At 49.6% G+C, this 19,081-nt stretch overlaps 1 protein-coding gene across 1 annotated transcript in view; it reads right to left on the bottom strand.

Moving 5' to 3' along the window:
* LOC115322726 (glyoxylate/hydroxypyruvate reductase A-like) overlaps positions 1 to 19,081 on the bottom strand; it is a 134,210-nt gene that overhangs the window by 77,387 nt on the left and 37,742 nt on the right. Inside the window, exon 8 of the mRNA XM_042292331.1 lies at positions 17,912 to 18,005. Coding sequence (XP_042148265.1) covers positions 17,912 to 18,005 — 94 coding nt within the window. The remainder of the gene's footprint in view (positions 1 to 17,911; positions 18,006 to 19,081) is intronic.

Here is a 19,081-nt window from a genome sequence, read left to right as displayed (position 1 = left end):
AATCAGTGGTCAAGAGTGTCCTGCGTAAATCGGCTATGCCGGCGAGGTATTTCTATTTCTTGACTGCCTAAAATCGGACGTTAAAAACAAACAAAACAAAAAAAAACAATACAAAGCAAGATTAACCGGAATAGAAGCGGCTTACTTTTAGCCTGAAAAAGACCTTTTAAGCTGAAGACTTGAACAAACTGTGGCGCCCTCATTTCCGATAGTACAATCTCACCTGACTGGGATTCGCACTACTTATAGCACCTTCACTGATACTTTATTTTGGAGTGTAGCTCTGAAGAAACAATGTCGTAAGACAACCGAAAATGCCGGATTAATGACACCCCCAGGGACGCGACTCTTATCTCTACGTAATGACACCAAAATATCTGGCTTTCCGACGCTTTTTTTCCGGTTTTTCTTTGGTACACATGAAACCGCGTCTTCGGCGGCGTTAAAAATGGTTTTTAGAATTTATCTTGTGATCTCGCGGTCCGCACCAGATCACGCGCCTACAAGAGTGGCAGTTTGAGACGCTCAAGGTTGTACTATACGCAAAGCAAGCCCTGGTGAGTCCGATTTCGCGACCTTTCCTGGGCAGGGCAGGTGGCAATACAAAGCAGCGGAGGGAGATTAGCGGCTTTGTCCAATCCCCTTTCACCTCGTCTTCTGATAAGCCTCGAAACCTTCTTTTGCGTCTTCGTGTTGCTGTGAGCGAGTGCGAAGGCCACTTCTAGCAAATCAGAGGTGTGGCACAAAACACGTGACCGCTCTCCGTAGGACAAGGACGCTTGGAGGAAAATTTGTCACGTGATTCGCTCTGACGCGCTGATGGGCTACTGGGGCCGTAGTCTTTGCAGTATGCCAAGTTACGGCGAGTTGTAGGGGCCAGGTAGTCCCGGTTTACAAGAAGGGGGGCGCCCGTCACTGTATTCCTGTTTTTCGTGCGTTTGAGTCGCGGCTGTGATTTTTCGTCGTGAACGGCCGGAATACATCCATGCCAACTTTTCGAAAATGGTCGTTTATTTCGTCGGAGTCCATGTAATTATTGTGCTGTATTTGTTGGACGCGTTTCGACAAAGAGCTGCTCATCGGCGGCCGCGAGACTTCCGTTGAATGTGATCGACCGCCTTCAACCTCGGCATTGTGTTTGCGTTGTTTTGTGCTGCCCGAATCGGATTACGCATCTATCACGACAGAGAGGTGCTCATCGGTGACCGCAAAACTTCCGCTGAATGTGAGCGACCGCCTTCGTCCTCGACATTGTGTTTGTGGATAGTTCTGTGCTGCCCGAATCGGATTATGCATCTATCACGGATTACATGAGATCGCTGTTTTATTTGTAAGTACTCTGCAAGCATGCTTCTGATAGTAGGCCAAGGGGGCTATGTTCGACAAATGTTTCATTTCTCCTAAAAAGAAACGGAAGTGACGGAAGCGACGATATCGCGTTTGATTGGTAGGAAGGTCAAATGGCGAAAATAGGTAACTTTCGTCATTTGAACCTCTAACCAATCAAACGCGATATAGTCACTTCCGCCACTTCAGTTTATTTTTAGGAGTAACGAAACAATTGTCGAACATAAGCTCCCTGCTTCCGTTTCAATAGACCATTTTACGGTTTACAAACATGAACTGCCGCTTACGTCTATAGCAACTCCCGGTCGTACCGTCTTCGCAAGCCTGCCAGTTTTGTCCACATCACCAGTGCAAGGAAGCATAAACGTCACAAGAAAAGTACGGTTAGAGATTCAACTAGGGCCTTCGGTTGTACAATTTGAAGGGGTTATGAAACAATATCCGGTTGAAATGTTTATGACCTTACACGCACGGACCGCCACTGGTTTAGAAGCGTCTCGGTCGTGGTGGAATTGCGAGGATAAAAGAGAACTATTTCTTTCAGTCTTGCCTTCGCCAAGTTTGATGACGTGCGCGTGAACGTAGCTTTGCCCTTTGGCACGCTTGTAATTGCACGCACTTGCCCTGCATAAGCAGAGACATGGCTGCGGCCAGATGACCTGCTTGCAATCGTCTATAGAGAATTTTGTAGATCCTGTTAGAACCTTGATTAAAAATAAAAAGTGAACCAGGCATTTGCAGTCATTTTCTCGTGCACTCTTTTGGGCTATTACGCCCTACTTTATGGGTGTTGGTAATCGCGCCATTTTTATTTCCCTTTCTGGCGGTGATACAAACAATTTAGAGGGCGTACTGCGCAGACATAACGCACTAAGAAAAAGGTATACAGTGGAATCACACCCCAATTGAAAGGTGTTCGGAATAACGCCGTCCTTTCAGGGTGTAAGGGAAAAACACCCTATTTTAGGGGCGTTAGGAATAACGCCCTTTCTTTAGGGCGTTTTGCTGCACCCAAATGGGTGTTACTTATAGGACAAGCCATTTACACCCACAAGGGTGTTACGATGTTTAGTGTGCAGAGCGACCGGAACGACCGCTCTGCGGCGCGCGTACACTCCTGCAACCACTGCCACAAGCGCAGCGGGTCGGCAGCACGGCGACCGCCTCTCCGCCGCCGTCAGCTGTTTCAGCGGTGCCTCTAAAAAGAAGGGGACGCTCTGCCACTCACTTGAGTAACAGAAAATAGACAGACCGTCTTCTATGACCTAATCTTTTTTTTCTTTCAGGATACGCCTGCAGGATAGCGCACTAAAAAAAGGAAACGATGCAGCGCGCCGTCTTGCACGATCACGACTTTAATACACGACTTTGCCAACAGTACAAATCTCGCCACACACCTTTTCTACGATAATAAAAGACGATGTAATTTTAGCAGCGATATAGCAATGCAGAAATATAATTTCGTGATCAGATAGACGTTGCGAGAGTTCAAGATTGTTTACACTAATAACCTTTCTCGGGTGATAAAACGCGTTAAAACTCGCATCCTTTATACGGTACGCACCAGTAGTACCTTGAACTTTGTGGGAGCCGAGGATGAAAGACGAGGCAGAGAGCACGTGACAGGCGGCCGGCAGAGAAGACACGAGCTGGCGCGAGACATTTGCGTGCTGAGCGAGGCTGGTAGCTGGACAAGGAACGTCGAAGCCAAGCTGCCTGGCCTAGGCCTGGCCTGGCCCATAATGAACCCCGGAGCGGTCCACCAGCGAGGTCTGGGGCAAGACCGGTGGGAACGGCGAGCCCGGGCCATATGACCTGGGTTATGACGATCCCGGGGTGGTTCCGCAGCGAGACTCGGGCATTGATAGCCCGGGACAGCCAGCCTACGCAGCGCTGGCGTGGGAAAGGCGATCCGCAGGCCTGTCACGTTGGATCATGTCTTCTCGTTGCAGTGTGTAACTCCCTGGGTGACGGGTGGAGCGCATACCGATCGGGCGGCGATTATTAGTATAGAGGGATCTCCTTGAAGAAACCCACATTAAAATGGCGCCCAACGTGGGGCCCGTTCGGTATGCCTCTGCTTCTAGTCGTCCCCAGGGAGTCCCATGGATTCGTTAAGCGGGTTGTTCACTAGAGCTAACGATGCCCGTTGAGACAAAGTATGTTGGAATTTTGGTGACTTGTCTCACAGCAGAGCTCAGCAGGTGTCTCCTCGAATCGAGTACTTAAAGGTCTCGAAGGACGAGGTTGTGGACGCGCTTTCTCGGGTACCCCAGAATAGTGGTTGGCTGAAGGTGACGCAACCGGGGGGAACACGAGGAGCGCGGTTAAGATGTAAGAAAGTCGTCTTCGGAGGCAGAGGAGAGGCATGGCAGGTTCGCTGGAAGGCAGGATAGTGACTGGCAGGAGGAAAAACAGCCAGGACTTATTGCATATTTAGGATTTAGGCTTGGAGTGATGCGGTGATCCAGTGAGCGCTTGTCAAGGCCCGGGGTGCCGATGGGTTTTTTTCAGTTGGTGTCGGAAAGATTGCGGGAATTGCAGTCGGCACCGGGAACACTGGCGGACGAGATTGTCAGCGGGTGTTGGATAAACTGGCGTAAATTGCAGTTGACACCGGGAACGCTGGCAGGCGAGTTAAGGAGCAGTATGATTTGTAACCGCTGGGCCAAGACGGCTAGTTACTTCGCGTCACTCCAACCGACGAAAGGCAGAGGGACGACTCTCCCTTGAGGGGGTCGTTCCGAGAAAGCTACGAAATGTTTTATAGGATACTTTTTCGGCTTCACTCTGGCCGGTCTTGGCAGTGACAGCAAGACTTTTAATAAGTTCTGTCGCGTCACGACCTGGCCGGGGATGAGGCGGTAGACATTTAGGTGGCTTATAGTTGTCCAGCTTGCCTTGAGGCGTGAACGGTTTAAGCGGGCTTGCTCGCTGAGCTACCGCCCCCTCCGAGGACCGAGCAGTCCCTAGAGCTTGTATACACGTGGACGGAATGGGACGCTGACGCTTACATCGAGTAGCACATGGTATTAGTAGCCGTTGCAGAATTGCGGGTATGGTATTTGGTCATCCCGCCACAGGCTTTGGACCCCTTCGCTTGCGCAAAAGATGAACTAGGTTTACGCCATCGTTACCTGTTCTGAAGGAAACTCACGCTTTGAGCAACGCAGCTAGTGGTTTTGCCGCATCGCTTGCTCCGAGGTGAGAAGGGCACCCGAGGTATAAAGACGCGAGCGTCGTGTCTTACTTCTAGGCTTACTCGGCGAGATAAAAACGAGGAGGCTTGCCCGGTTCACATCGCTGACTTGAAAGGATACTACCATTGTCGGGATGGGGAAGACGTATAACATGAGGTTGCGATAGGACACAAGAAATCCCCTGTTCTTGGCGACCCAGGAACGAGCTCTGGAATGCAGACTTGCTGAGTTAGCCGCATGGTACATGAACCCGTCGGCAAGCTATGTGGCGGTAGAGGCTATGGCCACTGCCGCATTCTGCGGCAGAGTATTTGTTCGCTGTGTGTTGTTTTTACAGTTTGTTCTGCGCAGAATAGCTTCTTGGAAAGACGGTCGTATACAGACGAGTGTAACCCAGGAAGCCCACCGGGAAGGAAGACGGGACCATTCGTTTTCCCAAGTGCTCAGGGTGGCTGACAGTTGTTCGGCCTGACGAACGGTTCAGGCGGGCAGTTCTAAGCCCGCTGTGACTTCTAAGCGGAACGGGGCAAGTCCGTCTGCGTCGGCCGGACCAGCTTAGAGCAAGCCCCCTGCTGCATCGCGGCGAGTGGGACAGCGAGCGACAGACAGGTCGGCATTGTCTGCCGGCTTCGCTAGCCACCACCACCTACGCTGCTTTCGGACGCTGCAACGTGGCCACTCCGGCAACAGCAACAGCGGCCGCCCGTGAAGCCCAGCGGCTCCCTGAGGCCCATGAAGTCCCCCGAAGTCCGGGCCTTGAGGGGGGGGGGGAGAGTGTGGGAGCCGAGGATGAAAGACGAGGCAGAGAGCACGTGACAGGCGGCCGGCAGAGAAGACACGAGCTGGCGCGAGATATTTGCGTGCTGAGCGAGGCTGGTAGCTGGACAAGGAACGTCGAAGCCAAGCTGACTGGCCTAAGCCTGGCCTGGCCCATAATGAACCCCGGAGCGGTCCACCAGCGAGGTCTGGAGCAAGACCGGTGGGAACGGCGAGCCCGGGCCATATGACCTGGGCTATGACGATCCCGGGGTGGTTCCGCAGCGAGACTCGGGCATTGATAGCCCGGGACAGCCAGCCTACGCAGCGCTGGCGTGGGAAAGGCGATCCGCAACTTGAGCACACGCATGGATTGCGCCAAAAAAGAAATCCGGGCGATGTTCGAGGACACAAATGCTAAGAAAGCACCACTGTAGTCGAAGTAAACAAACACGACGGCACGGGCGTTTCTCCTGCTGTCTTGAGAGTGCCGCCACGAGATCGCCGCACGAGTAGGTAGATCTTCCCTTCTAGTATGTGCTGGGTGAATTTTCGACACACGACGAAAATTCACAGTCAAGGATAGCACTTTTACGGGAAACGATGACCTTCCATCACGCCGTCCATGTCGACGATCGCCTCCGACGCCATGTTTGCAAATGGAAGGAGCCTGGCACGATCGGCATGCAACGCGCGCGACCGAGCTCTCCTCGACCTGTGATTGGTCTGTCGCTCCCGTCGTTCCCGAACGTAACGAAAAAGTTCAGCCCGGCTCAACTCCTTGCGTTGCGAACGAACACGAACGAAACGAACGTTTGGCGCTTCGTTGCTATGGTAACTCGTCGTTCCAAGTGGTTGCATTCGTTCGTAAGCGTAGTGGTCGCTCCGAACGCAACTGTGTGAACGGGCCTTCAAACTGCCACTCATGTAGACGCGCATGCTCTGGTGCGGACCGCGAGATCACAAGATAAATACGAAAAACAATTTTGAACGCCGTCGAAGACGCGGTTTCACATGCACCAAACCCCCCCCCCCCCCCCCCCCCCCCCAAAAAAAAAAAAAAAAGAAGCATCGGGAAGTTAGATATTTTGGCGTCATTACGCAGAGATAAGAGTCGCGTCCCGGCGGATGTCATGAATCCGGCATTTTCGATTGTCTTGCGACATTGTTTCTTCAGAGCTACACCCCAAGATAAAGTCTCAGTGAAGGCGCTATAAGTAGTGCGAAACCCAGTCAGGTGAGTTTGTAATATCCGAAATGAGGGCGCCACAGTTTGTTCAAGTCTTCAGCTTAAAAGGTCTTTCTCAGGTTAAAAAAAAGCATTTTCTATTTCGCTTAATCTTGCTTTGTTTTGTTTTTTAACGTCGGATATTAGGCAGTCAAAAAATAGAAATACCTCGCCGGCATAGCCGATTCACGCTGGACACTCTTGACAGTAAACCAAAAATGGCACCACGTACGGTATGTCAGGATAGCGTCGGCGCGACCCATCCCATTTTTCACAGATATTGGCTAGACCAAAATAATATCGGCACAATCTTTCCGATTTAATTCCATAACAGCGCAATACTGTATGCTGCCTAGGTTGTATATTTACACGTCTTCGTTCATTTCTCTCTCTTTTTTTTTGGCGAGCGGAGGTGATATTTTTTTTAAAATCAAGGTTGAACCGATAAAACTGGTGCACGCGCGAAACGTAATTTTAGGCTCTTGTTAAAAGAAGAGTTCAATAGGAGTTGCAAAAACTATTCTCTAGCATTTCCTAATCATACGCGACTCCATGTGGCGGTTAATTATACTTGATGTTTGTACTGCTGTACATCTACAACAGTTTCACCAAAGAAATAAATATGAACGGCTATGAAACCATGGGTGTATTGGACAGCATCACCATTACGCCCCTTTTACACCCTGTGGATGAAGGGCGTAAACTTCGCCCATATCCCCTTTTTACACAATTTCAGACGCCATCGCCGCAAGTGGGGCGTAAAGAGGGTGTGTAAAGGGTGTAAAACGTCAGCACACCCTTTTTACACCCACCGATATTCAGGAATCGTGTGAAAAGCGTGTAAAAAGGGTGTTTTTGCTAACCTACACCCTTCTTACACCCTTTTTACACGATTATGGGTGTTGCAATGTTTAGTGTGTAAGCTGGAATATGCTGCACTTACCTAAGATTTCAGTCTTGAGTCACTCATTTCAGAATTGGGAGCTGTTCAAAATTGTTAATTCCATTTATACATTCTAATTAACAGCATACCACCACACACTAAACATCGTAACACCCTTGTGGGTCTAAATGGCTTGTCCTATAGCTAACACCCATTTGGGTGTAGCAAAACGCCCTAAACATAGGGCGTTATTCCTAACACCCCTCAAATGGGGTGTTTTTCTAGCACCCTTAAAGGACGGCGTTATTTCGAACGCCCTTAAATTAGCGTGTGATTCCATTGTACACCTTTCTATTAGGGCGTTATGACTGCGCAGTACGCCCTCTAAATTGGGTGTATCACCGCCAGAAAGGGAAATAAAAAAAGGCGCGATTGCCACCACCCATAAAGTAGGGCGTAATAACCCAAAAGAGTGCCCGAAAAAATGACTGCAAATGCCTGGTTCACTTTTTATTTTTTAATCAAGGTTTTATCAGGTTCTACAAAATTCTCTATAGACGACTGCAAGCAGGTCATCTGGCCGCAGCCATGTCTCTGCTTATGCGGGCAAGTGCGTGCAACTACAAGCCTGCCAAAGGGCAAAGCTACGTTGACGCGCACGTCATCAAACTTGGCGAAGGCAAGACTGAAAGAAAGAGTTCTCTTTTATCCTTGCAATTCCACAACGACCAAGACGCTTCTAAGCCAGTGGCGGTCCGTGCGTGTGAGGTCATGAATATTTCAGCCGGATATTGTTTCATAACCCCTTCAAGTTGTACAACCGAAGGCCCTAGTGGAATCTCCAACCGTACTTTTCTTGTGACGTTTATGCTTCCTTGCACTGGTGACATGGACAAAACTGGCAGGCTTGCAAAGACGGTACGACCGGAAGTTGCTTGGGACGTAAGCGGGAGTTGCTTGGGACGTAAGCGGCAGTTCATGTTTGTAAACCGTAAAGTAGTCTATTGAAACGGAAGCAGGGAGGCTATGTTGGACAAATGTTTCGTTACTCCTAAAAATGTCACTTCCGCCACGGAAGTGGCGGAAGTGGCGATTTCGAGTTTGATTGGTTAGGGATTCAAATGACGAAAGTTACCTATTTTCGCCATTTGACCTTCTAACCAATCAAACGCGATATCATCGCTTCCGTCACTTCCGTTTCTTTTTAGGAGAAATGAAACATTTGTCTAACATAGCCCCCTTGGACTACTATCAGAAGCATGCTTGCAGAGTACTTACAAATAAAACAGCGATCTCAGGTAATCCGTGAGAGATGCGTAATCCGATTCGGGCAGCACGAAACAACGCAAACATAATGCCGAGGTTGAAGGTGGTCGATCACATTCAACGGAAGTCTCGCGGCCGCCGATGAGCACCTCTTTGTCGAAACGCGTCCAACAAAGACAGCACAATAATTCCATGGACTCCGACGAAATAAACGACCATTTTCGAAAAGTTGGCATGGATGTATTCCGGCCGTTCACGATGAAAATCACGGCCGCGACTGATTCGAACGAAAAACAGGAATACACTGACGGGCACCCCCCTTTTTGTAAACCGGGCCTACCTGGCTCCTACAACTCACCGTAACTTGGCATACGGCAAAGACTACGGCCCGAGTAGCCCATCAGCGCGTCAGAGCGAGTCACGTGACAAAGTTTCGTCCAAGCGTCCTTGTCCTACGGAGAGTGGTCACGTGTTTCGCGCCACTCCTCTGATTTGCTAGAAGCGGCCTTCGCACTCGCTCACAGCAACACGAAGACACAAAAGAAGGCTTGGAGGCTTATCAGAAGACGAGATCAAAGGGGGTTAGACAAAGCCGCTAATCTCCTTCTGCGGCTTTGTATTGCCACCTGCCCTGCCCAGGGAAGGTCGCGAAATCGGAATCGTCAGGACTTGCTTTGCGTAGTACAACCTTGAGCGTCTGAAACTGCGACTCGTGAAGACGCGCATGCTCTGGTGCGGACAGCGAGATCACAAAATAAATACGAAAAACAATTTTGAACGCTGTCGAAGACACGGTTTCACGTGTACCAAAGAAAAACCGGAAAAAAAAGCGTCGGGAAGCTAGATATTTTGGTGTCATTACGCAGAGATAAGGGTCGCGTCCCTGGGGGTGTCATTAATCCGGCACTTTCGATTGTCTTGCGACATTGTTTCTTCAGAGCTGCACTCCAAAATAAGGTCTCAGTAAAGGTGCTATAAGCAGTGCAAAACCCAGTCAGGTGAGTTTGTAATATCCGAAATGAGGGCGCCACAGTTTGTTCAAGTCTTCAGCTTAAAAGGTCCTTCTCAGGTTAAAAGTAAGCAGATTGTATTTCGCTTAATCTTGCTTTGTTTTGTTTTTTACCGTCGGAGTTTAGGCAGTCAAGAAATAGAAATACCTCGCCGGCATAGCTGATTCACGCAGGACACCCTTGACAGTCAACTAAAAACGGCGCCACGTACGGTATGTCAGAATAGCGTCGGCGCGACCCACCCCATTTATCACAGATATTGGTTAGACCAAAATAATATCGGCACAATCTTTCCGTTTTAATTCTACAACAGCGCAATACTGTGTGCTGCCTAGGTTGTATATTTACAATACTTGTTCATATTTGTTTTTTTGCGAGCGGAGGTTATTATTTTTTTTTTAAATCAAGGTTGAACCGATAGAACTGATGCACGCGCGAAACGTAATTTTAGGCTCGTGTTGGACGAAGAGTTTAATAGGAGTTGCAAAAACTAGGGCTGGGCAATTGATCGATTAACCTTCCGATTAATCGATTAAGGCTTTAATTGAGATCAAATTTTTTAACCGGGTAATCGGTTTTTTAATTGGTACTCAAAAGAAGTGCGTTCCCAGCCAGGTGCTATGAGCAAGGTTCAATTCTTGCGCTCGCGAAGCGTCAGGTGTTCGAGGATATATATTACAGTTCTGTCGAGGCCAGATGAACAAGCCGGGCCCGCAATTGATCCCCGCGTGACCGCGATACTTCACGTGTTGAGAAACGACGAAGAGGATATCGCGATAAACCACGATTCCAACGAAGGTGAATACTCAGAGCTCTCCTCAGAACATGACTCAACTTGGATCGATGTCGTCACCAAGGCACAGAAGCGACCCCAGCGCAAGCTCAACGATGAGGTAGGCCCAACCGCCGTGCCCAAACCTCCAACTCCCCTGCCAGTACGCAAAGCCGCCCCCAAGCCCAATCCACTTCCCCGCGATGATTTTAAATTAGTTCTGCGCCCACAAGACGGCCTCAAGCTTCCAAATCTGGACATAGCCGAGGTTTCCCTGGCTCTGTTGAATTCGATCAACTTCACGTGGCGCCAAGCCAATTTTAGGGTTCGCGTGGATGCCACGCAAAATACGGCCACAATCAGCACTCTCTCTTCAGATGCAGCCAAGGCCCTAGGAAACTTGAAACAACTCAAGATCGGCAACACTATTTGTATGGTCACCCTGTATGGCCTGGCGCCCGATGACTTATCCAAGGGACTCGTTCGGGGAGTGCCATTGCGCTTCTCCGACGCCGAAATCCTCGCGGATTCCGACCAAAGCCAGTTCGAAATCTACACCTGTCGCAGACTGGGCCAATCCAAGATGGTAATACTCACCTTTGCGGGGCTAAAGGTACCCTTCTTCGTGACATTATTCGGCGGGGAGTACCCTGTCTCGCTGTACAAAAAGACCATTCCCGCGTGTACCGTATGCCACGAAGCCGGACATCGATCCACGGCATGTCCACAACCAAACGTCAATGTGTGCGGCCTCAGAGACCCTCACGAGGGCCACACATGCGAACCTCTGTGCACCCTCTGCGACGGACCTCACCTCACGGCGGCTCGGGGCTGTCCCAAGCGGTTTTCTGAGCCCTACGTTCTCCAACGGAGAGCGCTCGCGAGGCAGACGAGAGAGCGAGCCGTGCGGAGGGACCCGACACTGCAACGCGGGCGGCCCAGAGACTGCTCCAGGACCTCGACTCGAAGGCGGCGTAGCAGCTCGGGCCCAAGGTCCCAGTCTACCTCCCGGAGCAGGGAACCCCGGCCCGGCGAGAGCAACAACAAGCAAGTCAGCTGGACACAAATTGTGTCTCCCACTGCTCCCAGTACTCCTAAACCCCCAGCACCAGTCCAACCCACACCCTCACCCATAACCGTACTGTGTCCGGAATGCACACAACTCAAAGCACAAATAGCAGTACTCCATGCTAGACTAGAAACAATAGAGAAAGCCCAGATGAGGAACACTACAGGCAAACGCAAGAAACCAAACCGCCCAGAGAAGGAGCAAACACAAATGGATGTGGTTCCACCACCACCATCCCCAAATAACGACGCACAAAAAACAACACCCCAGGCTCCCGCGACGAGCGAGGTCCATACGCCAGATGCCTCACAAGTCGCTCAACCCCAGTGGTTTCAGGCAACCATAAGATCCATATTGGAGCCGCTTACCACACGCCCGGATGCACAATACAATGCCCTACGACAAGATATACAAACAGTACACCAAGATGTGCAGCCTCTAAAGCAAGACCTGCGTGACCTAAAACAAGATGTACAGTCTCTTAAGCAAGAAATAGAGCGCCACACCATCCGCATCGAACGCCTTGAAACAGTAAACCCACGCAGTGGCCGCAGACCCACCTCGTACGAACGAGAATCCCTGGTGGAAAGCAAGGACCCAAATGTGACGACTCGCCCAAACAATAACACGAACGGTACGGTGGCTCTCCAGTGGAACTGCCGAGGTATAAAAAACAAGCAGGGAGCACTCCAGCAATACGTCTCCTCCCTAGACCCTCAGCCAGAAATAGTTGCCTTACAAGAAACAAATAGAAGCCCCCATCTTCCAGGATACATCACCTATGCTGACCCAACCGAAAAATCCACAGCCATTCTCATAAATGTTTGCAATGCGGCAGTGCAACATCTCACGACGCAGAAGTACTGCGAGCACACGCTCGTAGAAATTATCTCGAAGTCAACGAAGAAAAAATCTAAACTGTTCATACTCAATATGTATTGTCGGCCATCGCGGAAGCAACCAGGAATACGAGAAGTTATTCGGGAAGCCCTATTAATAGCAAAGGACTCACCCCTTTTAATCGTGGGGGACTTTAACGCCCCACACCGACTATGGGGATACACTCACAACTCCAAAAAAGGAAAAGCAATAGTCGAATCCATCGAACAGGACCATTTAACCCTGCTCAATGACCCCCAAACGCCTACCCAAACGGGCACCAGCGTATTCAGAGACACGAGCCCCGACCTTACTTTATTGACAGGAACTCTGGACATTACCTGGACTAATACACAGGATAACCTAGGATCGGACCATGACATAATCTATATTTTAATTAAGGACAAAAGCTACAAGGCCCACATCGGTTCAGCCCGCATAACCAACTGGGATAATTTCCGCAAGGACAGAAACTCGCAAGACCTCGATCAAAATCTCTCCTACGAAGAACTGATCCAAGAGGTCTTAAAAGATTCCGAAACGCACAGGCAGACTATTGCCACCTCATACAGAACACCGTATGTAGATCCTAAACTACTTCATCTTTGGGAAGCACGACACAGCCTCACAAGAAGATGGAAACGGCAAAGACACAACAGAAAGCTCAAGAAGCGCATAGCTCTCATAAACCAACAGGCTGCTGAATACGCAGCTGCGCTATGCAAGGAGAATTGGCTACAAGAATGCGACAGCCTACAAGGCACCCTGACCACAAAGAAAACATGGCATCTGCTTCAGCACTTAATCGACCCCCTGAAAAGTAGAGGAGAGTCTAACAGAAACATGACGCTCACACTCAATGCCTACGCGGGTAGCAGCGAAGAACTTCTAAAGGACCTGGCAAGGAAGTACCTCCCGACGGGGGGAGTCTATTCCTCCCTTTCGTATGACGGATCGCCCAATCAAGAACTAGACAAAGATATCCAACTGTACGAGCTACGAGAGGCAATAGCGGAGAGTAAGCGGAACAGTGCCCCGGGTCCAGACAAAATCAATAATAAGCCCCTTTTCAATGTAGACGACCGCACCATGGATACCCTGCTCAACCACTTTAACAGCTTCTGGACTACAGGAAAAATCCCGGATCAATGGAAGATGGCGGAGGTACACTTCATCCCAAAGCACGGCAAATCGCCACATATTGAGAACCTAAGACCAATCTCTCTTACGTCCTGTATTGGCAAAATCATGGAGAGAATCATACTGAAGAGACTTCAGAACCATTTCGATGCAACGCAACAAATGCCGGTCACGATGTTTGGATTCAGGAAACACCTCGGTACCCAGGACGCGCTTATTCAACTCAAAGAGGACATCCTTGTCTCAGCCACACGTAACTCCCCGAGAGCCATCCTCGCTCTAGACCTGAAGGGAGCATTCGACAACGTAGCACACGAGGCGATCCTCCGAAACTTAGTCAAGACAGGCTGCGGGGAAAGGACATATAACTACATAAGTGACTTTCTCTCTAACCGCACAGCCACACTTAAGATTGGGGAAATCACCTCCAAAGCACCCATCAACTTGGGATGCAAACGGACTCCCCAAGGTTCGGTCCTGTCCCCCCTGTTATTCAACATCGCGCTCCTGGGCCTCCCTGAGCAGTTGGGACGAATACCGAACTTAAGCCATGCCCTCTACGCGGACGATGTCACCCTTTGGACGGGCACCGACTCCCTCGGAGGCTTGCAGGACACGCTCCAGCTCGCCGCCGAGACGGTGAATCAATACGCAAAAAGCTGCGGACTGTCCTGCTCGCCACAGAAATCCGAGCTTCTCGTGGTGGGGAGACGGCGAACCAAGAAGGACGACGACAACATCCACGTCACTCTCGAAGGGCACGACATCAAGCCAAGCAAGTCCCTCAGGATCTTGGGCTTGCTAATTCAAGCGGACGGCAAGAACGACGCAATGGTGCAACAGCTCAGTAAAACATATGATACGCAGAGTCACGAACCGACACAGAGGCATGAGAGAGAGCGATACGGTCAGGTTAGTTCAAGCCTTCGTCCTCTCGCGCATAACTTACGCTGCTCCCTACGTCACCCTGAGTAAAGCGGAACAAGACAAGCTCGACGTGCTCATATGCGAGACGCTGAAACAGGCAATCGGATTACCCGTGAACGCATCTACGGACAAGCTACTTCGTATGGGGCTACATAACACCGTGGGGGAACTCATTGAGGGCCACTTGTCAAGTCAAAGGACACGACTCGCTCACACTCAAACCGGCCACAACTTGCTGATTAAATTCAAGCAGGTTCCACGGGACCAGACCCTGCCGCTGGCACTCCCGGAATCGTGGCGCCAACACATCTTTGTTTACCCAATCCCTCGAAACATGCACCCGAACCACCATCAGGGCCGCAGAGCAGCAAGAGCAAGGGCACTAAATAAGACATACTCCAGAATACCCACGACGACGTATACCGACGCAGCCAACTACAACGGCAAACGAGCCATGGTGGCAGTGGTAACAGACGGGCACAAGTACCTGACCAGCGCCTCCGTCCCACGGGGAACGGCTAAAGAAACAGAAGAGCTTGCCATCGCGCTCGCCCTCACACAAACCAGAACCTCCACAATAATCACGGATTCGCAAGAGGCATGCCGTAGCTTCCAGTCGGGCTGGGTGGCACCTCTCACGCTACGTATCCTAGAAAACAAGGCACCGGACAGGCAGGTCGACATTGTGTGGACCCCAGCCCACTCCTCCATGAGAGGAAACGAACACGCCCATCTCACGGCCCGAGACCTCGCCCACCAGGCCACGGAGGAGACACTGGAACCCACACCCCTCACGACCTATCAAGAAATTACACAACATTACAGGCTCAACAAAAGAACATTACCCGCACCACACCCTTCCCTCACGAGAAGTCAGGAAGCCACACTCAGATTACTACAGACTAACACATTTCCCCATCCAATTAGGATGCACCTGCTATTCCCCACACAATTCGACGCCCAATGTCAATTCTGTAACCAACCCGGCACCCTGAGACACATCATATGGGAGTGCGACAACAACCCAGACATGTCACCCCCTTTTCCTTCCCCTACCCCCGAGCAGTGGGAGACACTGCTGTCCAGCTCCCTCCCTCAAGATCAGCTCTTGCTGGTGGAGAGGGCAGATCGAGCCAGGACGGCACATGGGTACCTGAATTGAGGATCCACCCCACAGCGTAAAACGCTTAATAAATATGTTTTGTCCTCCTCACGTGTTGAGGATCTATTACAAATCCTGCCCAGGCAAGACAAACAAGTAGAAAAACAGCTTTGAAACTAACAATGCCATGGTTACTTGTTCCAGTATTCGGCACGTAAAAATGGACGAGTTCACGAGTATGAAAGGCAATCTCGCTGGAAAGTTTGGGTTTAAAGTAAACTCCAGCGGTGAAGCTTTTAACTCGAAGGAAGTCCACTGCATCATCTGCAGAAAGCCGTTTTCGTACAGTGGAAGCGTAAGTTCGCTTCAGTATCGCCTACAGGCGAAGCACACATGTAGCTGCAGCAAGGACCATCCGCCAAAACGCAGACTACAATCAACGCCATCTCATCGAGGTTCCTTTGTCTGAAAAAAGAAGAAAGCATCGCCCAGGCTCTGACTCCTTGTCTTCCTGTCGGAGAATGTGGACAAACTTCTTTGTCTTCGGAGGTGGAGCAAAACTATGTGTCTTTGAATCGTTGAACTATATCTATCCTCAATTCTAAATGTCCTTTGCGCCATGTAACAGAGAATAAAACAAGTCTTCAAAGGCAAGACAACCGATTAATCGATTAGTTAATCGATTAAAGGGTGGCGATTAATCGGGTTAAAATTTTTAATCGACACCCAGCCCTAGAAAAACTATTCGCTAGCACTTCCTAATCATACGCGACTCCGTGTGGCGATTAATTATACTCGATGTTTGTACCGGTGTACATCAACAACAGTTTCACCAAAGCAATAAATATGAACGGCTATGAAACCATGGGTTTATTGGACAGGAACACCATTACGCCCCTTTCACACCGTGTGGATAAAGGGCGTAAAATTCGCCCATACACCCTTTTTACACGATTTCAGACACCATCGCTGCAAGTGAGGCGTAAAGAGGGCGTGTAAAGGGTGTAAAACGTCAGCACACCCTTGTTACACCCACCGATATTCAGAAATAGTGTAAAAAGCGTGTAAAAAGGGTGTTTTTCTTAACGTACACCCTTCTTACAGCCTTTTTACACGACTATGGGTGTTACAATGTTTAGTGTGCAGTGTACTATCAGCAAGTAAAACCAGCTTATGATAAGGAACTGCTTCAAAAAAAAGTGTCTGGCCGGGGCTTGTTTCAAAATATAAATCTTTAAAATTCATCTTTCAGGCAACTATTAATAATTAACTACTCCCCAGCACATGCTAGTGCCGATGGACATAGACACAAAGTTAAATATTATTTTTCCCCAACAGCTTTTTCAATTGGGATGACCTTCCCACATATGTCTAAAATTGTAAACTTGTTGATGCTAATAGCAGTTTTAAAAATGTCATGATTAATTTTTAATGCGAAAGCATTAACTGTCCCATGGAGCGAACCGACGTCATCAGCTTTGAACCCGCCCCAACAGGCAACTAAACTCTTTCTGTCCCAGTGGAGCAAAGTGAAGACGCTATCTGATGAAAAGGCTCCCATTAACTGGCGCGCGCCATAGTTTCAAGAAACGAGGCTCCCACTGTCTCTCGCGCGGCATAGTTCCAAAAAGCGCCACCAGAGAAACCCTCTCCTGGCGGCGCAGTGCACGCAGCGACCCCGTCGCTGGTAAGAGGTTCGGGCCTAGCCGCACAGCCCACTCGGGCAAACTCCGGAGAGGCTGCACGGCCGAGCTCAGTGCGGCACGGCCACTTCACGAGAGCGCACGATCGGCCGGCGGCCGCTACATCGCCACTAGCAAAACGTGGCGGTCCACGCCACTACGCGCAGACAAAGTAAGGGAGCGGAAGAACGGCATTCATGCTTTCGCATTTACAACTGATAAGAAGTGCTTAGGTGTCCTCGGACTTTTCTATTGCTGCAATGACTAACGTTAACTGTTCTACAGTTGTCTCACTGCTGCCTACCTCTTTCTTGCTATTTATATTTGTATAACCCACTCCCCTCTGCAATGTCTCTAGTCCAATGGGATAAAAAATAAATAGACTAGAAGTGTTTGTTTCTTTACAGTAGTGCCACTTTCACTTATTCTGAACTTCTGGGATGCTTCTACTGAGAAGTACAGCTCTTAGCTCTGAATAAAGATTTCACACAGTGTGTGTTGCATTCCATAAACCACGCATAAATTAGTTATAACCCAAATTTCGCAATGTCTGCTCGAGGTGAGTTGGCCGGGTGTGAGTTCTACCGGAAGACATCCACCCATAGATAACACCTTTGTAAGATGCATGTATATAATGTCGAAACTCTTACATCTCAAATGACGACCGTGTCAGTTCCTCCAAACTTCTCCTCCTTCGTGCAAGTCCATGAACTGCCGTGCCAAACCGCTTCAACGTGCTCGCAACTGAAAAGTGGAAATAAGCTATGTAAAAATGGTCAACCATCTACATAAAAACGGGTGGTACATGCACAAGTGAAGACACATGTCCGTGGCCCTAAAGGCAGTGAGACAGAATGAAACAAGTTCTATGGCACTGAACACTACCAAAGAAATCTGAAAACATCTCAATAGAGAGCTTCACCGGCAAACAGAAGTGTGAAAGCTCAAATGAAGCTAATGACAGTGGTATAAACACACAAACTAGAAACCAAAGACTGTGTAACACTTAATGACAGGACTACTGAGCCGCACTACTGCAACACCCACTGAGACACCCAATAAGGCTGCACGGTCACCGGTGATATGAGCTGGAATACACCAGCCACGGTGATAAAAATACTTCAGGTGGCGTAACTAAAGTCCCTGTATCTAGAAAAGTGGTGCATTCTCTTTCCTTCTCCTCTAAAAACCTTCCTTACCCCACCTCTAACTTCCGCTTTGCGACGGAGGCGCCCTTTGGAATTTCCCAAGCGTCTTGACGTCTCGGCCAGCTGAAGCGGTCGAGTGAACTTTTCTCGTCAGACAAGTGTGACAATGGCCTCATTTAGAGCCCGCATTCGTTCGGACCGTCCTGAAGCCGCTCTAGATCTGTTTCTCCAACCGCGGATCCCAAAAGTGCTTTGGATAATCGTCCCTACCGAGCTGCATTAGGTCAGTGTCTCGTGAGTGTTCGGCTTCACAGCAGGAGCGGGCGAGTTGCCGATCGTGTAGACTTTTCTTGTCATACAAGTTTGACGATGACCTCATTTAGAGCCTGCATTCGCATCCGACCGTCCTGAAGCCACTCTAGATCTGTTCGTCCAACCGTACATCCTGAAAGTATTTTGGATAATCGTTCCTATCGAGTTGTATTACGTCAGTGCCTCGTGAGGGTTCGGCTTTGCAGGAATTGCAAGTCGTTTTTAATCATCATATGAAACCGCCAAATTGCAATTTTATTCTCTACGATTTCAAATGATTGACTACTTTTTAAAGCGTGTCCTTGGCGAGCTTTCGGGAGGGTTGGGCATACGGGCGCTAAAAACAATTTGGCGGCCTAG

This window comes from Ixodes scapularis, unplaced genomic scaffold (genome assembly GCF_016920785.2).
Source record: "Ixodes scapularis isolate PalLabHiFi unplaced genomic scaffold, ASM1692078v2 PGA_scaffold0__279_contigs__length_252992795, whole genome shotgun sequence".
In the NCBI taxonomy this organism is placed as follows: domain Eukaryota; kingdom Metazoa; phylum Arthropoda; class Arachnida; order Ixodida; family Ixodidae; genus Ixodes; species Ixodes scapularis.
Note: the sequence above shows the minus strand (reverse complement) of the source record. Positions and strands in the feature narration are given on the sequence as shown.